General features: G+C 31.3%; 1 protein-coding gene across 5 annotated transcripts in view; it reads right to left on the reverse strand.

The window, feature by feature from the left end:
* Positions 1-20,434, reverse strand: part of LOC100876650 (uncharacterized) — a 148,020-nt gene that overhangs the window by 24,950 nt on the left and 102,636 nt on the right. For 3 of the 5 annotated variants that reach the window (XM_076533322.1, XM_076533323.1, XM_076533324.1), the window contains exons 8-11: positions 18,414-18,585; positions 17,760-17,886; positions 16,756-16,836; positions 8,036-8,068 (exon numbers count right to left, since the gene is read on the reverse strand). In XM_076533322.1, coding sequence (XP_076389437.1) covers positions 8,036-8,068; positions 16,756-16,836; positions 17,760-17,886; positions 18,414-18,585 — 413 coding nt within the window. Of the gene's footprint in view, positions 1-8,035; positions 8,069-9,499; positions 9,652-16,755; positions 16,837-17,759; positions 17,887-18,413; positions 18,586-20,434 lie in introns of those variants that run through there. The other 2 variants (XM_076533326.1, XM_076533325.1) reach the window with 2 other exon arrangements.

The following is a 20,434-nucleotide window of genomic DNA, read 5'->3' on the forward strand; positions in this document are numbered from 1 at the left end:
AGAAAACGAGAGAAAAATAAAAATAGGGGAAATGGAAATAATAAAAATATTGCGTAGAAAGAGGGTCGAGACACTTGAAAGGGGGAGGGTGGTTCTGTTTTATCTCCTAAATGCACTCGGCTCGAATTCCTAACCTCTTCAAGGATGTGATCATTTTTCACATACTTTTCATATGAAGAACTCCTTTCTGTTTATTTCTGTTCATTAATTCTTCTATCATTTTTTTATTTAGTTGGTTAAATAAGAAATTCTTCATTCGAAATCTAATGGACATATAGAAAGTTATGAATATAAGCTCGTAATATGAATATGTAACTGCTTAAACAATATTGAGAATTTGTTTAAATTTAAACTACATTGAACTATTAATCTCGTGTTTCATACTGTAATAAATTTTAATTAATTTTGTAACAAAATAGGGGTTAATTTAAACACAGCAAAATTAAATTAAAACTTAGAATGTAACCTTGTTTAACTTTGGAAAAATTATCCTTGAAGAGGTCTTTCGTTTTCCTTCAAGAATAAAGTTCATTTAAGAAGATGGAGGATGTCATTTCATCCCTTCGTTGCTAAAATATGCTTATATTTACTGACACTGTAATTATTTAAATTCACAGTAAAAATATAGTATGTCACTTTCTACACTTTTTAAAAATTATATTTTATGACTAATAGTGTAATTAAAAATTGAAGACTTTAGAATATTTATAAATCTTTATAGAATGTGAAACTTTCAATTAAATTTGGGTTTAATGAAATTTTAAATTTCATCCACCCCTAATTATTATTAGAAAATTCTACAATAATTAACTTGTTAAATTAAATTTTTTTCACTAACAATTAATTAATTTTTGTACCCCTTCAGCAACAGAGAGGTCTTTCACAGCAACGAAAGGATTAATGAAATTATTTTCAATCAGAAAAGTAACTCAGAAGAGAATTGTTGACCAAAGGTGTGAGATTTAATTTAACGTTAATTATGACAGTAGACAGGCAAGAACGAAGTTGTAAAACAACAAGGTTAAAAGTAGTAATTGGATAATTGTTTTACAAATTAATCTCTTAACAAGTTACTGTCACAACTGACACTTCGTTTAAGTACAGTTAGCGTAATTGTCAACGTGTCTCTAATTAACTATTAATTAGTCCAGTTAGTCCAATCTCGCCGACACGTCAGACTCTGAAGATGCAAACATTCATAGCTCTTTTGCTAGTTAGAAAAAGTCAAAAACCTATTTAAGTTTAAAACTTATCAAATATATTTTTGAAGAAACTCCCATATTATTATATTTTTCATAAATGTTCTATGTAGTAAAATAGTGTTCCGTATAGTGTTAATAAAGGTCCTATCACGTTATTAACAAAAGTTTGATGTTTTCGATACAAGTCCCATATTTTTAATAAAAGTTTTATACTGCATTTGCAACACAAGTCTTATACTACATTTTCACCAAAAGTCTTATATTATATTTTCTATAAAAGTCTCGCATCACACTTTTAATAAAGCCCTCATATTTCCTCTAAAAATCCTACATCCTACAATCCTACATCCTAAATGTCCCACTTTAAAAAAAGTCCTACATAAAAATACTTTCAAGTCCCCATAACAAAAATCCTACCTCATATTTCTACTAAAAGTCCAGCATATTTTTAATGAAACCTGCGCCATTTTTAATAAAAGTCCACCACTAGCCGAAAGTCCTATTCCCCGGTCGAAATTTTAATCAGAAGTCAAAAATCGGAGGCGCGCATTTTCAAAGAAATAATCAGAGCCAGAAGCGAAGCGTCGAAAATGTTCGATATCTCCACGCTCCAGTAACAAAATTAATTTCTGCGAACGCGGTCGAAAGAGGGAAGAATCGTCAAAGAAAAACACGACGGAAGGGGTTGGTAAATTAAACGCGATTCCCTGAAAACCCAGATCCGTTTGATCGCGTGGAAGACGGGGTTGCATCGGGTCACGGCTGACAACGGGGATGAAAAGATGCCCTTCCTCTCCTTATTTCCCTCAACTCGATGCATTCGATCGATCGATACACCCTCTCCCGGGCGAGAGTGAACACAGCTGTTTCAAAACTGCCGTGTGACCGCGAAAAAATATACATTTTTATTCTGATAGTGGTAATTCGATTTTTTTTATTGAATGCAAGTGATGAGACTGCTAATATGTTATTATACATTAATATACACTGACGTTATTAAACATTAATATACACTAATGTTATTAAACATTAATGTACACTAACGTTATTAAACATTAATGTACACTAACGTTATTAAACATTAATGTACACTAACGTTATTAAACATTAATATACACTAACGTTATTAGACATTAATGTTCACTAACGTTATTAAAGATTAATGTACATTAACGTTACTAAACATTAATATACACTAACGTTATTAAACATTAATGTACACTAACGTTATTAAACATTAATATACACTAACGTTATTAGACATTAATGTACACTAACGTTATTAAACATTAATGTACATTAACGTTACTAAACATTAATATACACTAACGTTATTAAACATTAATATACACTAACGTTATTAGACATTAATGTACACTAACGTTATTAAACACTAATGTACACTAACGTTATTAAACATTAATGTACACTAACGTTATTAGACATTAATGTACACTAACGTTATTAGACATTAATGTACACTAACGTTATTGGACACTAATGTACACTAACGTTATTAAACATTAATGTACACTAACGTTATTAAACATTAATGTACACAAACGTTATTAAACATTAGTATACACTAACGTTATTAAACATTAATATACATTAATGTATTAGTGTACTGATGTATATTAGTGTGTTACCTATTAGCTCTATACTATTGAAGGTTCAGCAAGAACTATAGATTTGATACGACATTTGAAGATTCCTTTAAAAATGACCATAAAAATTGTACAAGTATAAAACTCAATTTTTTTTCTAATATAAAAAGTGGTCCAAATAGTAGACTTCATAGACATGTTGTTAATAAGTGAACAGATATGCTGTTGCAAATAAAGCAATCATTTTTCTTGAATGAAAAAATATCTTCACATACTTGATGTTACTCTAATTTCTATAAAAACAAAATGTCTTTCTGTCTTCATTTCAACTTGCAAAATTTATTAAGACAATAGTTTTGGAATCTCCGCTCATGAAGGTAAATAATTAATGTATATTAATGTATGTTTTATAATTTATTCATTTTTAATTTTAGAGTAAGTATTGCAGAGTAAGTATTCATTTTGAAAGCTTGTACTTTAAAGGATGAGTTTAACTATGAGTATAAAGTTTACTGATTACTTTAAAGTAATAACAACGTGACGGTCAGACGGCCGTTTTAAAACACAAAGAGAACAAAGGGAAAAAGAAAGAAGAGAAAAGACGAAGAAACGAGCACGTTCCGAACAAAGAACCGAAAACAATCGACCAGCTAGCTAGCTAGCCTTGCACGTACGCGCTCGAAGATTAACCGTGTTTCATTCGGATTATCCGTGCATCAGTCAACGCCTGCTTTCCGTGGATTGTTTGGAGGAGAAACGTATTGTCGTTGGTTGGATATCGATCGCGAGTTCACCAGAGTTCATCTGCCTTTTCGAGCTTTCCCTCTTGCTCTTCGACCGAGAAAGAGAACTAGGTATTTGGGTATCCAACCCTAACATTGCTGACGATTTCATTTATGTAGTTGTACGTTTTCGAATGTTTTCTTAAGGATCGCTCCATAAACGAGTGCTCGCTAAATGACCGCTAGTTAGATTTATAGATGAGACTATATTGCGTTGATAAAATGTGCAGCTGGATTTTGAACAATATTCTTCAATTTAGAGATGAAAGATTGATCGGTAAAGCGTTCTTAAGTGTTATTTAAGTGTGTAAGTAAAGTGCACAATTAAAGTGTAGAATTAAAGAACAGATAAAGTGTACAGTTAGAGTGTACTATTCACTGAAGTGTACAGTTAAGGTGAACAACTCATTAAAGTACAATTATAGTGTATAATTAAAGTGTTCAATTTAATGAAATATATACTTAAATGAACAATTAATGTTTCCTTGAAGCGTCATGATGTTGTCAACAGGATAAATAATATCAAAAATAAATTTATGCAATATTATACTCCTTTTGCTATATAATCTCAAGCCTGAGAAACGGTCAATCAATTTTAATGCAAGTCCACTTAATTTTAACGTAAGTCCAATTAATTTTAATGTACGTCCAATTAACTTTAATGCAAGTCCAATTAATTTTAACATAAGTCTAATTTTAAGTCGAAAAAATGACCCCAGCTAGAAACGAAGCCGAAATCTGGCGAAGCGAATATTCCCCTTCCGAATATTGTTTTCTCAACAATCGTGCACATATCTCAAGAATATTTTCTCTCCGATCTCCACACAAGATTTTCCGCGTGTTTCGCGGTTGACCATAAAATTTCGCCGGTAAAATTCAATTCATCCTCGGAATTTCGCGGATAATGGCGGGGCGCCTGTAATACGAGGTTATTCCTGCAGCCGTCGTAACGTCTCGTTTTACGCGGGGGCGTTAAATTTTCATTGGCCTTCCCTGGCTTTATGCGAGCACCGTTTTCCGTTCGGCACTGTTTAATGCCGATTATAATTGCGGAGCATAGAGTCCGAAACGCGAGGGATTAACGCGCTGGAACACGGTTAATCTACGTCGACATGTTAATATTTTATCAGCCACGCTCTCTCCGGCTAATTACTCTAACATTTGCCAGAAATCTCTCGCTATTCCTTCGGCTCTATCTTTGATATCTTCCTACTAACCGTGTTGGTACTGCAACTCGGTAAACTTCTCTTTAATTATTTCTGGGTTAATTGTTTCTGGGGCTTTATGATCTTCAAAATATTCTGATGAATTTGTGCAGTTTATAGCTGCATATCTTTGTATCCATACATTGCTAGGAACTTAGATTTCAAAATTTCTAAATTCGAATAACTCTAGATGCAAATAATACTTGAGTCGAATATATTTATGACTGAGTTGATCCAAGATTTGAAAATCCCTAGATTCAGAAATCCCTAAAGTAGGAAATCTGTAGATTCGTAAATCCATAGATTAAAAAATCCCTATATTCAAATTTCACTAAATTCGAAAATTCCAAGATTCGGATTTCCCTAAATCCAAAAATCCCTAGATTCAACAATTCCTAGAGTCGGATTTTTCTAAATTCGGAAATCCCAAGATTCGAATTTCCCTAAATCCAAAGATCCCTAGATTCAACAATTCCTAGACTCGGATTTCTCTAAATTCGGAAATCCCTAGATTCGAATTTCCCTAAATTAGAAAATCTCTACATTCGAAAATCCCTAGATTCGAATTTATCTCGATTAGAAAATCCCTAGGTAATGGATTTCCCTAAATTTGAAAATTCGTAGATTTCAATTTCCTTAAATTTGAAAATTTCTAGATTCCAATTTCCCTCAATTCGAAAATCCCTAGATAATGGATTTCCCTAAATTTGAAAATCCCTAAATTGGAATTTCCCTCAATTCGAAAATCCCTATATAATGGATTTCCCTAAATTTGGAAATCCCTAGATTTGAATTTTCCTCAATTCGAAAATTCCCAGATTTGAATTTCCCGAAATTTGAAAATCCCTAGACTCCAATTTTCCCCGGATTCTAACATCCCTAGATTCCTCTACATCTCAGAAATCCTACTTTACATAATTTTTAAATTTATTTTACATTTATACATTTTATTCTACATAATGAAAATATTTTAATAGAAGTATGCATTCACTGTTAAATAACATTTTATTCATAATTTGTTTTAGTAACTTTTTCTTGCTACCCCTAAAATTATATCGTGAAAAATATTTTTAATCTATCAATTCGATTCAAATATACCTTGCAATATATTAAATATAAGCTACATAACGAGTATGGATTCTTAATCCTTTTATTTTGCAATAAAATACTTCTCCAAATTTTTCGCCTTCTAGCACGATTATATACGTACGTACATTTATGTATCGCGATGTTTTCTATTACGCAACCAAAAAGGTTACCCGATGTAACTGAACTTTCGAACGCACACGTGTATCGATCCATGTACTATCGAATCGTTCCTAGAAAATCGAAACGTACGACAATTTGAGAGCCATCGAAAAATTTGAACGCCCGTCAAACGCACACGGAAAACGGGTTTTAAAATTCGTAAAATAAAAAGAATATAGAAGAGCAAAAATACGTCGATAGCAAACGTGTACGAAAATTTCGGACTCGTGACGAAAAATTGTACCTTTGTTGACGTCGCATATACGGAAAAAAATTGATCACGAGGAAACGTTAACTCTTTAGACTAACGAAACTGTTGCAAAACGAATTTCAGTTTTCAGCAACAGTTATCGACAAATCGTGCTAGAAGGTTCCACCTTTCAGCCATTTACTTGAGGAATTGCTTTTTGATTCTTGTAATGTTTATTCTGCTTCGAACCTTTCGGTCGCACTTTGATTTTTAATTTATTTTGCAGAAATTTAATAGATTGGTTTTTGAGGCACGAGAGTTATTGTCTTTGGGTTTTTATATTATAGAGTATTTTATATTTTTGTTAATATTTTATGCTACATTTTCGAATGTGTAAATATTAGTAAAATTTCACGTTACATCTTGAAATATTTATAAATATTATTGAACACCATATACTATATATACAGATATTTATAAATGTTGTTAAGTTCATGTACAAGTCATAAAAATTAATAATATTTAATACAGATTATAATATCTTTTAATAAACGACAGCTACAAAAAACTTTCAAATAAAAATAATAAACACTATAATACTATATACTTAAAAATATATAATGTTACACAAAACTCTTACAATAAATTATTATCAAAGTGCGATGGAAAAGTCTGCCATAAAAATGGCAGGAATCGAAATAAGATATCCAAACTCGCAGCTGTTTGAAACGTAATCTAATATCGCGTACCGTAATCTGAATATCACAGGACAGATTCGCAGAAACACTTTCTTCTCGTGAAAATTGCGGTGGATGGTTAGTAGATCAAACTATGCCGACGAACGGAAAAAAAACGAAGAAAATGGAGAAAGGAAGCGGCGATGGGATTATAGTGATCGGTGAGAGCGATCGGTGTGTTAACGCAGCGTGTCGGTATAGATACGGGGTCAAAACAAGTGGTTAGGTGGCCCAAAAAGAAAATATATCAGAAAGAAAATAATTGTCAGAAAGAATCGAAAGAAAAATCACGAACAGAAAATCGACCATCGTGAGTAGAACGTTCTCTCATTAACATCACGATCTCACTTGGAATAATTAAAAAAAAGAACAGAGCACCGTGTACAAGAACAAAAAAATTGATGAGAACAAGAAGACATTACGTGGAGTTATGTAAATATAGTTAAACAGGAGCAGAGACAAAAAAACAGGTGAGAAAAATTATGGGCCGCGCGGGACGTCGATGAAGCCTCTGCTGGCCGCCATTTTGGTACCCTTAATTTCTCTTCGATTCTCACGAAACATTTCAATTCTCAAGTATTAATCAATCGAGTATTTTTAAGCATGAAAATTTCTCGAAAATAATTTGAAATAACTGAGGTTTCTCCAAAGAGTCTGAATTAAAACTGAAACGTAGCAGAATTTTCTATCGATAACAGATAAGGAAATATCGCGAACCGACAGGCAGAAAATCACTTCCTGCAGAGGTTGCCTCACGTCCGCGTCCTCGCGCGCACACAAAGAGAAGACACACCGACAAATGAAACGAGTTAAAATCGTTCGTATGTATATGTGCCATATACATAGATCACAATATAAATATAGTTATATTTATATCGATTAATTGATTTTGACTCTAGGGTTACTTTTTCGTTCTTTTGTGTCCAATCAAACGAAAGAAGAGAAACAGAGAGAGAGAGAGAGATAGAGAGAGACAAAAAACAGAAGAAGAAAATGAAACTCTCTTTGCGTATTAATTCTTTGTTTGTTCAAGTAAGTCGTCGGCTCTCTCACTGGGGACTTACCGTTCTTTTTTTGGACAACGACTTTGGCTGCGACTTTACGGGGGTTGCGTATGCCGAACAACGGAGTTTTGAGTGGTAGTAGTAGTAGTAGTAGTAGTAGTAGAAGTAGTAGTAGTAGTAGTAGTAGAAGTAGTAGAGGTAGTAGTAGCATAGTGTCGTGCCGAGATAGGAGGAGTCCAAGGCCAGTGTGATTGATACAAATATAATAGAGAAGGAGTACGATAAAAGATAGTCAGTGCAACTTCGTGGGGCTTGAGGGGGCTGGGGGGCAACAAACGTCGGGGGTAACCTAGGGATTACGTCTCTCGGAAACGATTCGCGATCACTCGACCGGAAATTCGATCTCTCCGATGTATCATCCCGTTTAGCCTCGGTTCACGGTCATGGTAACACTTGTTCCACGATACTTTTTTTTAAATCTTTGATAACGTTTCATGATCTCTTCAAATTTGAGTGGAAATTGTTTTGGAGATAATTTTGGATGTTGAGGTGTTGCGTTACGAGTCCATCTTGAAGTAAGGGGTGATTATGGTACATCAATTTGAAGGGTATGGTACATCAAGGTTGGGCAATAAAGGTTGACAAAAGTAGCTGAGTCCATTAAGATCTTGTTGCATTATGTAATTAACCTTCTTATAGCAAACAATGTACCTAGTAGACAATTTCAGGATGACTGACATAATTTTATAAGAAGTCTAACAAAATAAGAAGTCTGACATAATTTTGTGACATAAAAATACTTACTAAATGGTACAGTAAATAAAAAAATGTCATGAAAATTCTTATATTAATTATTTATGAATGATCGCAAAAATTACAACAGCGATTACAGCGAACCAACAGAGAAACTCCAATATTCATAACACAAAAGCATCAAAATAGCACACACATCAATTTCAATCCTGATGAAAATGTTTAAACGCTCGATACGAACTAATTAATTATGATTTTTAACGAATGACGTTAAATTTCAAAATGTCAAACGCAATTCCATGAGATAAATAACATTTGTAATTCAAAGTTTGATGAAAATTACTACATTAACCCTTTACAAATGTTCCTAATACAAACTGGGTTGCTAATTAGTGCAGATAATTTGGAACAGCAATTACGGTAAGTAATGGCAAATTTCGGAGCAGAATTTAATTTCGTGACATAAAATAATGTGTGACAATTTGAAGCTTAAGTTTGATGAAAACGATATGCTGTATATTAATATTTATTTTTGGGAAAATAAGTTACGAATTGCATTGCATATAGCTGAATATTATAGATTAATATAGATTTATTTTTTTGATACATTTTACATTATTTCAGATGTTAATTTTTTTTCATTTACAGTGTAGATAATTCTTTTAGCGGACTCAGTGGATATTATTTTTAAGCTATTATAAATATTGAATTTTTCAATTACTTTACACATCTTACTTTTTTGTTATTTTCATATTGTTTTTAATATTTCATTTTGTAATTTTAGACATTTATTTCTTTATTATTTTGGACACGGTGTCTCGTTTATTTATGAATTTTACTTCAAATTGAACACCCCATACTTCCAAACAGGCCAAAATGCAACCCCCAATTTCTCAGAACTATCTCCAATACCCAGTTAATCTCTGAAATTACATACATAAGAGAAACACACAATCAGTGTAAAATCGATCGTGAAACGTCATTCGTTGAGGGTTGTTCCACGCACGCAGAATCGGTGCACGTGTACCGAGGGGTTGGGCTACTCGTACATAGATATATAATATATAAAAAAAAGAAAAAAAAGAGAACAAAGTGCGGAGGGCTAAAGTGGGCCAGTGGGGTTGGGATACTGTTAGGGGTGTGGAGGGCTTGACACGAAAGAAAGTAAAATCGAACTCGAGAATTTCGGATACAACAATTGGTACACAGGGGCTTGATCAGAAACGATAGGTGCGGTGATATATATATATATGTATCGTATGCATATATATATAAGTATATCGTCTGAAATAAACACCGAGAACGATCGATCGAAACGTCGATTCCATCGTGCAAAATCGACGACTGACCGGATCGTTGCATGCGTGATTCGCGTGTCTGCAGCATTCGAGATGGTGCCGTTGCACTCCGGTGCATCTGTAATCTCTTTTTCTGGGTTAATACTATTCGAGGCTGTCGCGTGGAAAAGTTTTCTTGACGTTTCGACGGCATTGCAGATATAGCCTGAAAATCGATGACTGCTCAAGTTCGCACGCGGATTTTAACGTTATCTGCTACGTATTTACTTTAATGCTTCAAAGTGAATTTCGATGGTCTGTCATTTACTGTTGCAAGCATATTCATATCTGTGTTCTACACTATACTCACAAGTTAAATTCTTCTGCTGAAATTTTTGTCGATTAAGACATAGTGCATAATTTATATTTTAACCTTCGTTTATTTATTTTAAGGTATATGGTAGGTTCAGTCTATCTTTAAATTAGGACTGAATAAATGAAGGTTTCTGTACATCTTTGAAAGACTTCTGTGTCTCAAAGAAAATTGATAAAATAGTTCTATAGCAGACTATAATGAATAATTTTTGTGCAATAAGAAATTAGACTTGTTTTTATTTTAAAGGAAGATTGAACACCTTGACAATAATAAATAATTTTTATAAATTAAAATAAATCTTCAGCACTCTGCTGTTTTTACCTCAACCAAAATTAACAAGCATCAGAAAAATGTTCATCAAGCATCAGAAATTGTTTTAAAATTGTTCCACAGAAAAATTGAAAGACTAAGAAATTATTATAAAGTCTCCACATAGAAATAATAAAACAGGATATTTAAAGATAATATAAAAAATGAAGTTAACAATAATATCTCCATGTACAATTGAAAGGTTAAATAAAAATAGCGTTAAAAGTTCAAATACCTTTTCTTTAACACATAACAAATGATGCAACAATAACAGTTGTAAAAGCAATAACATCGTGTGTGATGAGAAAGGTAGCCTTGAACAGTCAGCTGACTTCAGAGACTATATTCTCCCTGCCAGATATATTAAATTTATTTCTGATTGGCTAATTATAACATTTGACATCATCGATTTAGAACAGTACTAATAAAATAAACTGTTGTAACTTCTATTTATTTGTCAACAGAGATTTCTCTCATATATCTAATATTTTATTATTGTCGGTGAATAAACGCTAATTATTTTATTATTTTATGTTCAAAGAAACGCTGAATATTTTTTTAACATATGTATTTTTTAATGTGAATATTAAAAAAAATATTCACAGAATAAATGCTAATTACTTTATTATTTTATGTTCAAAGAGACACTGAATATTTTTAATATTTTTAATATATGTATTTTTTAATGTGAATATTAAAAATAATATTCAGAGAATAAATGCTAATTATTTTATTATTTTATGTTCAGAGACACTGAATATTTTTGTTAATATTCTTAATGTTTTTAATATATGCATTTTTTAATGCGAATATTAAAAATAATATTCAGAGAATAAATGCTAATTATTTTATTATTTTATGTTCAAAGAGACACTGAATATTTTTTCCAATATTTTTAATATACATATTTTTTAATGTGAATATTAAAAATAATATTCAGAGAATAAATGCTAATTATTGTATTATTTTATCTTCACTGAATAAATTTTCAATTTTGTATTATTTTATCTTCAGTGAATAAATGCTCAATTTTGTATAATTTTATCTTCAATGAATAAATGTGAAATATTGTATTATTTTATATTCAGTGAATAAATGTTAAACATATTATTTTATATGTAGTGAATGATTTTGTAATAAAATAAAAGTGAAAACGCACCATCTTGAATGTAATGCAGCGAATCGGGGTGACAGAAAAATATATCGTTCTAGATGCACTATGATCGTAAATGATGCAGAAGAATGATAATCGTTATATCGGTGACAACGACAAAATTTCAGGCCGTGTGCCATCGAGACAAAAGTATGTATACACATATAATAAATGATTTTATACAGGAGTGAAAAAGAAAGACAGATATATAGAGATATAAGAGTCAGATAGAAAATATAATAAAAATATAGAAAATGTATTTTCGTACCTTGATAGGAGATGTACGAACCAGAAACATGGATAGAGAGAGAGAGAGAAGACAGTGACACAGACAGACAGATGAGGTGAAAGAAACAAAATGGACAATCGACACAGAACGCGTTTCATGATTCGAAGGAGAAATAAAAAAAAAAGAAGTAAAAAAATAAAAAAAGGAATCAACGTAAAAAAAAATGCGATTCTAAGACGAGTATAAATGCTTTCGGTGTACTTGCGTTTCTTTTTCTGTCTCTTGTATCGTACGTTCTTTTTTTTGCTTTCATCGTCTTCATCGTTAATCTCATTTTTTTTTCGTCGTTGATAGAAAAAACAGAATACTAAATGACGTAAAGAAGTGAAATGATGGAAACGTTGAAAACGACGACGATGAGAAAAGAACACGTTTCGGAATACAAAATAGAGAAAGAAACTCGACACACTGACACTATCTATGGAAAACAATGTAGCTAAGAAATCAATGATAATTAATGAAGCTCTTAATAATGTGACGATTAGAAGAGTCGAGTGGCGCTTCTTACCATCTGTCCGTGCAGCGGGTGAAAATGGAAACAGAAAGAGAATTCAAAATCTTCCTCTGAAAGTTTGACACCGCGGGATATGGGGTCGATTACGATACCATACTGTACTTTTGTACTTCTTTTAATTTAGAGATTATACCTTCTACGGATTTTGGACGCATGTTATGGAGATCAGTTTTTTTAATTATTTTTGTGTGTAGATATATGTACAATAGGCTGGTTAAGTTCAATTTTTCAATTTCTCAATTTTCCAATTACTCAATTTCTCAATTTCTCAATTTTTCAATTCTTCAATTTTTCAAATTCCCAATTTTCCAATTTTCTAATTTCCTAATTTCCACATTTCCCAATTACTAAATTTCCACATTTTCGATTTTCCCCATTTCCCAATTTCCATATTTCCCAGTTTCCACATTTCCCAGTTACTATATTTCCCAATTTCCACATTTCCCAATTACTATATTTCGCAGTTACTATATTTCCCAATTTCCACATTTCCCACTTACTATATTTCCCAATTTCCACATTTCCCAGTTACTATATTTCCCAATTTCCACATATCCCAATTACTAAATTTCCCAATTTCCACATTTCCCAATTACTATATTTCCCAGTTTCCACAATTCCCAATTTCCTTATTTTCCAAATACAAAATTTCCCAATATCCCCATTTCCTAATTTTCCAATTTCCTCATTTCCCAATTTTCCAATTTCCCCATTTCCCAAATTTCTAATTTTCCAATTTTCCAATTTTCCAATTTTCTAATTTTCCTATTTCCCAAATATAAATCTCCAAATTCCCAAATTCTTAAATTTTTAGCTCTAAAATGACTATACTTCTAAATCCCCAAATCTTCAAATTATCAAATTTCCCAATTTCCCTATTTTTCAATTACAAAATTTCCAAATCTCAAATTTCCCAATTTCTAAATTACAAAATTTCTATACCTTCAAATGTCTAAACTTGCCAATCACCAATCCACAAAACTTCCAAATTATATCTACAAACTTGATCTTGGCAATATAACGCGAGCGTCCCATACTACACAACCTAACTATCAATATAATCAATATAATTGAACACCAATATAATTAAAAGTATAATGAGCCTTCAATATAATCAATATAATCACAATCATCGATAGCATAATCAATAGTTTATAATAATTTATAATAATTTACAATAAAAGTACTGTTAAATAGCTCATTACTATTTTATATTAATCAACATTCAATATTTTATACCAATTAATTTTGTCCTCCTACTAAAACAAAAATAACACACACATATCAATCTACACCTAACCAATTTCACATATGTACATATGTGCACATATACAAAAATGTCTCAAAACGACCTCCATAACAAAATCCTTAAAATCAAGAAGGTTTCTTCAATTCACAACAACCAGTACAGGTATCTTTTTTATCAAATCACTCTATAGGGTGACAGATGACAGGGTTTGGGGGATGAAAAAAGATCTCGAAGTTCGCCCTTGACTTGAGTTCAAATCGTCGCGATAACAAAGTGACTCGGACACACGTTTCGATCGTTTCCCAATATTATTTTTTGTTCCCGAGAATTGGTGAAATTTCGAAAAAAAATGGTGTGCGGCCGTAGCAGGTGTTTACGAAAGGTGTAAACTCGAATAAAATCGAGAAACTCGGATACGCGAGTGCAGCTTCCTGCTTGCACGCTTGCTAGATCGAGGCGTGGCGGCAAAGCTGATTTTCAAACAAAGGTTTTTGAAAAAATTCTTGTAAAGTGGTGAGATTTTAACTGTTTTTAGGTATGTGGAAGCTCTTGAAAGACATCGGGTTGTCTTAATTATTAAGTTGATGTACTTTTTTATGTTTAACACTGGGTTTACTGGGTTTATTAAAATTTCACAGACTTCTTATTTTGAATTGTGGAAATTAAAATTCTTTCGGATGTAAGGTAACTTTTGTCAAGATGAATAACTGTATAAGTTATTTCATGTTTTACTTCTCGTACTTTATTTTTAATTTAAAAATAAGTGTATATTGTTGTACTAACTGGATGTTTGTAAACCCAGTGTTAATTATAATGCAACAAAATTGCAATATTTTCTGAACTGATATTTTCATTCTTGATTCCTTCGACAACCCGATGGCAGATAAAGAATAATATTATTTATAAAAATTAGCAACAACTTCTTTCCCTGTTTGATTAACAAGAAAAATTATCCAAGTGTTCACAAGTTTGGTATTTTTAATTTAAATTTAGTTTGTCAGAAACTTGATTAGAAATAAAACTCGTATGGTTGATAAGTGAAAATTTAAAATAGATTTTGAACAACTGCAGACTTGAAATAATAATTGAATAGTCGAACACATCACTAATACTTGAATTTGAATATTTAAAAAAAAAACTTAAATATCTAAATATACAATATTATTATATAAAATGAAACTTGATATCAAAATATATAAAATAAAACTTGATATCTAAATATGTAAAATAAAATTTGAATACCTAAATATTTGAAATAATACTTGAACAGTCGAATACATCACTAATACTTGAATTTAAATATTTCAAAAAAAGAAACTTGAATATCTAAATATACAATATTATTAAATAAAATAAAACTTGATATCTAAATAACTAAAATAAAACTTGATATCTAAACATATAAAATAAAACTCGAATACCTAAATATTTGAAATAATACTTGAACTGTCGAACACATCACTAACACTTGAATTTGAATATTTCAAAAAAAAACTTGAATATCTAAATATACAATATTATTAAATAAAATAAAACTTGATGCCTAAATATTATAAAATAAAACTTGATATCTAAATATGTCAAATAAAACTTGAATACCTAAATATTTGAAATGAAACTTGAACAACAGAACACTTAAAATAGACCTTGAATATTTGAACAAGTTCTTTTGGAACCTGAATATTTGACCACTTCAAAAGAAGCTTAAACACCGAAACATTCGAAGGTTTGAAATACAGTAAATTCCTCTATCCACTTGGATAAAGTTTGCTTAACAGGGAAATCAGCTGATCAAAGTTGCGAAGCGAACAGAACTTCTATTAAGAGAAAAGAGTAAAATTTTGTAAGGAAATATGTTTGAAATCTTTGCAGTCACGCGATCGATCTCCCATTCGAGCAAACGCGACAATTCAATAATCCGTAAAGACAAATATTTGATGCAAACATATTCCATTATGAATTTCTGATTCGAATGAATTCTCGCGTTTTCGAATTTAATGGTCTCTCTTAAATCGTGTTTAGAGCTCTGAGTCAATGAAATAGTTTCTCGAGGAGAAATGTACACAAGTTTACTGATACGTAAATAATTTAATGGAAATTTATAACTGGTCAGAATTATCAGTAATCGATGGAAATTTCCTTCAACAAAAATAACAAGAAAATTGAATTAACAAGAAAATTGAATTGACAAGAAAATTGAATTAACAAGAAAATTGAATTGACAAAAAAATTGAATTAACAAAAAAATTGAATTGACAAGAAAATTGAATTAACAAAAATATTGAATTAACAAAATTGAATTAACAAGAAAATTGAATTAACAAAAATATTGAATTAACAAGAAAAATGAATTAACACAAAATTGAATTAACAAGAAAATTGAATTAACAAAAAAATTGAATTGACAAGAAAATTGAATTAACAAAAAAATTGAATTGACAAGAAAATTGAATTAACAAGAAAATTGAATTAACAAAAATATTGAATTAACAAAAAAAATTGAATTAACAAAAAAATTCTTATTAACACAAAATTGCCAAATTTGAATCGAACAATTTAAATTTGAGATCTTACAGAAAATTTTGCCAGAATATGAACCGAATAAGAGATTCGTATTAATAAAAGGTAAAACAGCCGTGAGGTCTGTTAATTTGTTGAAGCATCAAACGAGGTGCACAATAAAACTCTGATCACGATGTAAGAGGGACCAGTAGATGTCGAATTGATAGACAAGGAAAAAGAATAATATATAGAAGATATATCTCTATATGTATGTAGAAAAGAGAAAGAAGAATCTCTGCAAGAAACGTGATTGTATTAAAGAAGAAGAGGAGGGAAGTGAAGTAATAGTCGACATTACCTTCTTCGAGCCCGTCGTCTCCGTCGCTCATCAGCTCGTCGTCCGAGCAGATGTTCAGAACGTTCACCAACATTTCCGTCACTGGAACATTCAAAATAACACTAAATTACAACACTGATTACTAGATGTTTTATAGATACTAGAAACTATAGTTCTACTATAGTTCACTAATATTTTTTCAAAGTTTCATACATCAAGGATTGTATATTCTTTAGATTCTATATTTATGGATGTTGGATGCTCAAGTTTCTGAACCTTCAATTTGCTGTGTTCTCTAATTTCTATATTTTTCAAATTTTTGTATTTAAAAATTTCTAATTTTGCAAATTTCTACGTTTGAGAATTTCTATACTTTTTAAATTTGTACATCTAAAAATTTCTATGCTCTCAAATTTCTGTATTACTACATTTCCACATTCTTCAAATCTCTATTGTTAGATCTCCATATTTGTAAATCTCTATGTATCCAAATATCTATGCTTTCAAGATTCTATATTTTCAAATTTCTATATTCTCAATTTGGAGGTCTTTCAATTCTCTATGTGTCAGAATTTATATATTTGCAATTATTAGATATTTTTTAATTTATAGTATTGTACAAGGTGGTCAACGTAAAAAAGGTGCCGACTGTGCATTTGAATTGCGCGCTCGAGAGAGTCACGTGACGTCCAGCGTCTCTAGGTCACGTGACGTCCAGCACCCAGTACATACTGCTGTATAAATTACATGTATTATAGACATGTATACATTACACAGAATCACTAAATAGTGATAATAGCGCTCTCAAATGAATTTAGCAAACATTTAACAAAGAAATTCCAAGCTTAATATCTAACAATAAAAATATCTACATTTTAAAATTCGATGTGAAGCACATAACCTCGAAAATTCGAATTATAATTTTGAATACTTGTGTATGTTTCAAAAATTTGTCACGATCACCAATATATCGAAAAGCAGATACTTTAATATGGAAATTGTACTCACTTATGAAATGTACTCACCCTTTTCACCTACAAACGGCAAGGACCACGTGAAAACATCCATGAAATTGGGCAACCAGTATGGATGCGGTGAACAATTGAACTGCCTGATGTTCATAACGTTGTTCTCGTACTTCAACACGGCTGCCTGTTTAATACAACAAATTGCACATCATTTAATTTCGATTGATGCCGTGAAAATGCTCGTGTATACCAAAGTGAAATCAAATAATCATTAACAGGTTGATCGCTGAGAGACATTTCAACAACGGTTATTATTATTACGATTTATAGTTAATATATTAACGTTTTTAAGAAATATCTCTGATATAAAATAACTATTAGTTTCAAGGAATTTTTTTAATTGCAATCATGAGTTGTTAATGATCAGTTAATTAAAACGTTTGTACTTATTGTATTTATTAAAGTGTTGGGTACTGCAGAATTTTTTTAAGAGAATAATGCTAGTTCAAATTGAATTTTCGTGGAGTAAAAGATGAATAGAGGAAAAGAAAAAAGTAAAATTGAGAGAAAGAAGTCGATAATTGTAGAAGAAATAGAACTCTACGTATGAAAGAAGGATAGATAGATTGATAGATTTTGATCGATGAAGGATCCTTTGCAAAGGAGTAATTAGCTAGTAGGTGAGTTTATGGATTACATGATGTTGCTTACCTTGTTGTTGTAAACGTCGAGGTAGTTGGGCGCGCTGAAAATTGTAATTAACGATGGGAAGCCCGTCGTCTGAGATTTCCGGTACATACGATAACCCGCATCCTGTGCCTCGTGTGCCCTTATGATGCTCAGGAGGTTGTTGTTCTGCAGGAAATCACAGCAAGCCGCGTAACTGCGAACATAACCAACGAAATCGACGTTAAAATACTGTTTTCTCCACTTTTATTTTAAACGAAACAATTATGTTCTTTCAATCCTTTTTCCTATATCAACACTTTTGTTGATCAAATTTAATTTATTTCAAGTTCTCAAATCTTTGAATTTATTTTAATTTTAGCTGCAGTTCTATGTAGTCAATGTATGCACTTAATAACTATATCTGTTTACCAGGTATATAAAATTTGTACTATTAATTATACTTTTTACTATAACTATTTTAATAACATTCATTGTATGTCTTCTAATAATTTCCATTGTATTTTAAAATCATTATTTCTGATGACAAATTATTTCTAATCACAAATTACTATTACTAGTCGCGTTTAAATCTCCCGCGAATTCTCCACCTCGCTATATGGCCCTTTCACCTTCCCTTCCCTCTTCCATTCAAATTTCCAGGTTAAGAATTTCACACGAAGAATTTTCTCTTGCAGCAAAATCGAAATAGCTCAAATTACTAATCGCGTTTAAATCTCCCGCGAAATCTCCACCTCGCTGTATGGCCCTTTCACCTTCCCTTCCCTCTTCCATTCAAATTTCCAGGTTAAGAATTTCACACGAAGAATTTTCTCTTGCAGCAAAATCGAAATAGCTCAAATTACTAATCGCGTTTGAATCTCCCGCGAAATCTCCACCTCGCTATATGGCCCTTTCACCTTCCCTTCCCTCTTCCGTTCAAATTTCCAGGTTAAGAATTTTCTCAAAATCGAAATAGCTCAAATACAGCGAAATAATTTACAAATACGTCGGAAACGCGAACCAATAGAGGATCAAACGCTAAAACGGTGGAACACGTTGGCTACGGTCATAACACGTACCGGGAATCTTTTACGAATGCAACTACCATAACTATAGTGGCAATTCCGTAATGGCCGCGATGCTATAAAGACGGAATCGAGATATGTTCGTTCTCTTTTGATCTCCCATCCTACATTCCTGAGAGAACTCGTAAAATCTACCGCGAGAATCGTCCATCCTAATACCTCCTCGTTTTATTTCACCATCGTAAACCCCACGACCTCCATTCCTATGGAGACCATTGCATCTACTCGCTATTGTTGTTCCTTGCATTTTTTAACTTTCACGTATCTCTCGTGGAGTCAGCTTTTTACGATCTTTGGTTGTGTAATTCTTTAGTGCTGGGCAATGAAATTTAACAATTATGTTTTTGCTTGTACAGGGATTAAATAAGGTTCATTTAGTTGGTACAGTTTGATGATACTCGTTTGTAGAATTATTATGAACATTTCTTTTAATACAATGAAGTTTGACGTTCTTTATTTTTGTGGAGTATTTACAAACATTTCTTTTTTATCAATAAGTTGAAACGAGTATGTATAGTTTTTGTTTGTAGAATAAGTAAAGACATTTTTCTAAAACAATAAAATTTGATGATTTTCGTTTGTTGAATAATTAAGAACAATTTTTCAAATCAATTATATAAAACAATTATGTATGGTTTTTGTTTATAGAATAAATGAAGACATTTTTCTGAATCTATAAAATTTGACAATTTTCGTTTGTGGTATAATTAAGAACATCTTTTTAAATCACTAAAATTTGATGTTCTGCATTTGTAGAATAATAAAGAACATTTTTTAAAATCAATAGAAATTTACAATTATGTATTGACTTCGATTGTACAGTAATTAAAAATGTTCTTCATAATCAATAAAATTTGATGGTCTTTTTTTGTTGTATAATTAAGAACATCTTTTAAAATCACTAAAATTTGATGTTCTGCATTTGTAGAATAATTAAAAACATTTTACAAAATCACGAGAGTTTCACAATTACGTATT

The sequence above is a fragment of the Megachile rotundata genome, chromosome 7 (genome assembly GCF_050947335.1).
Source record: "Megachile rotundata isolate GNS110a chromosome 7, iyMegRotu1, whole genome shotgun sequence".
Classification (NCBI taxonomy): Eukaryota; Metazoa; Arthropoda; class Insecta; order Hymenoptera; family Megachilidae; genus Megachile; species Megachile rotundata.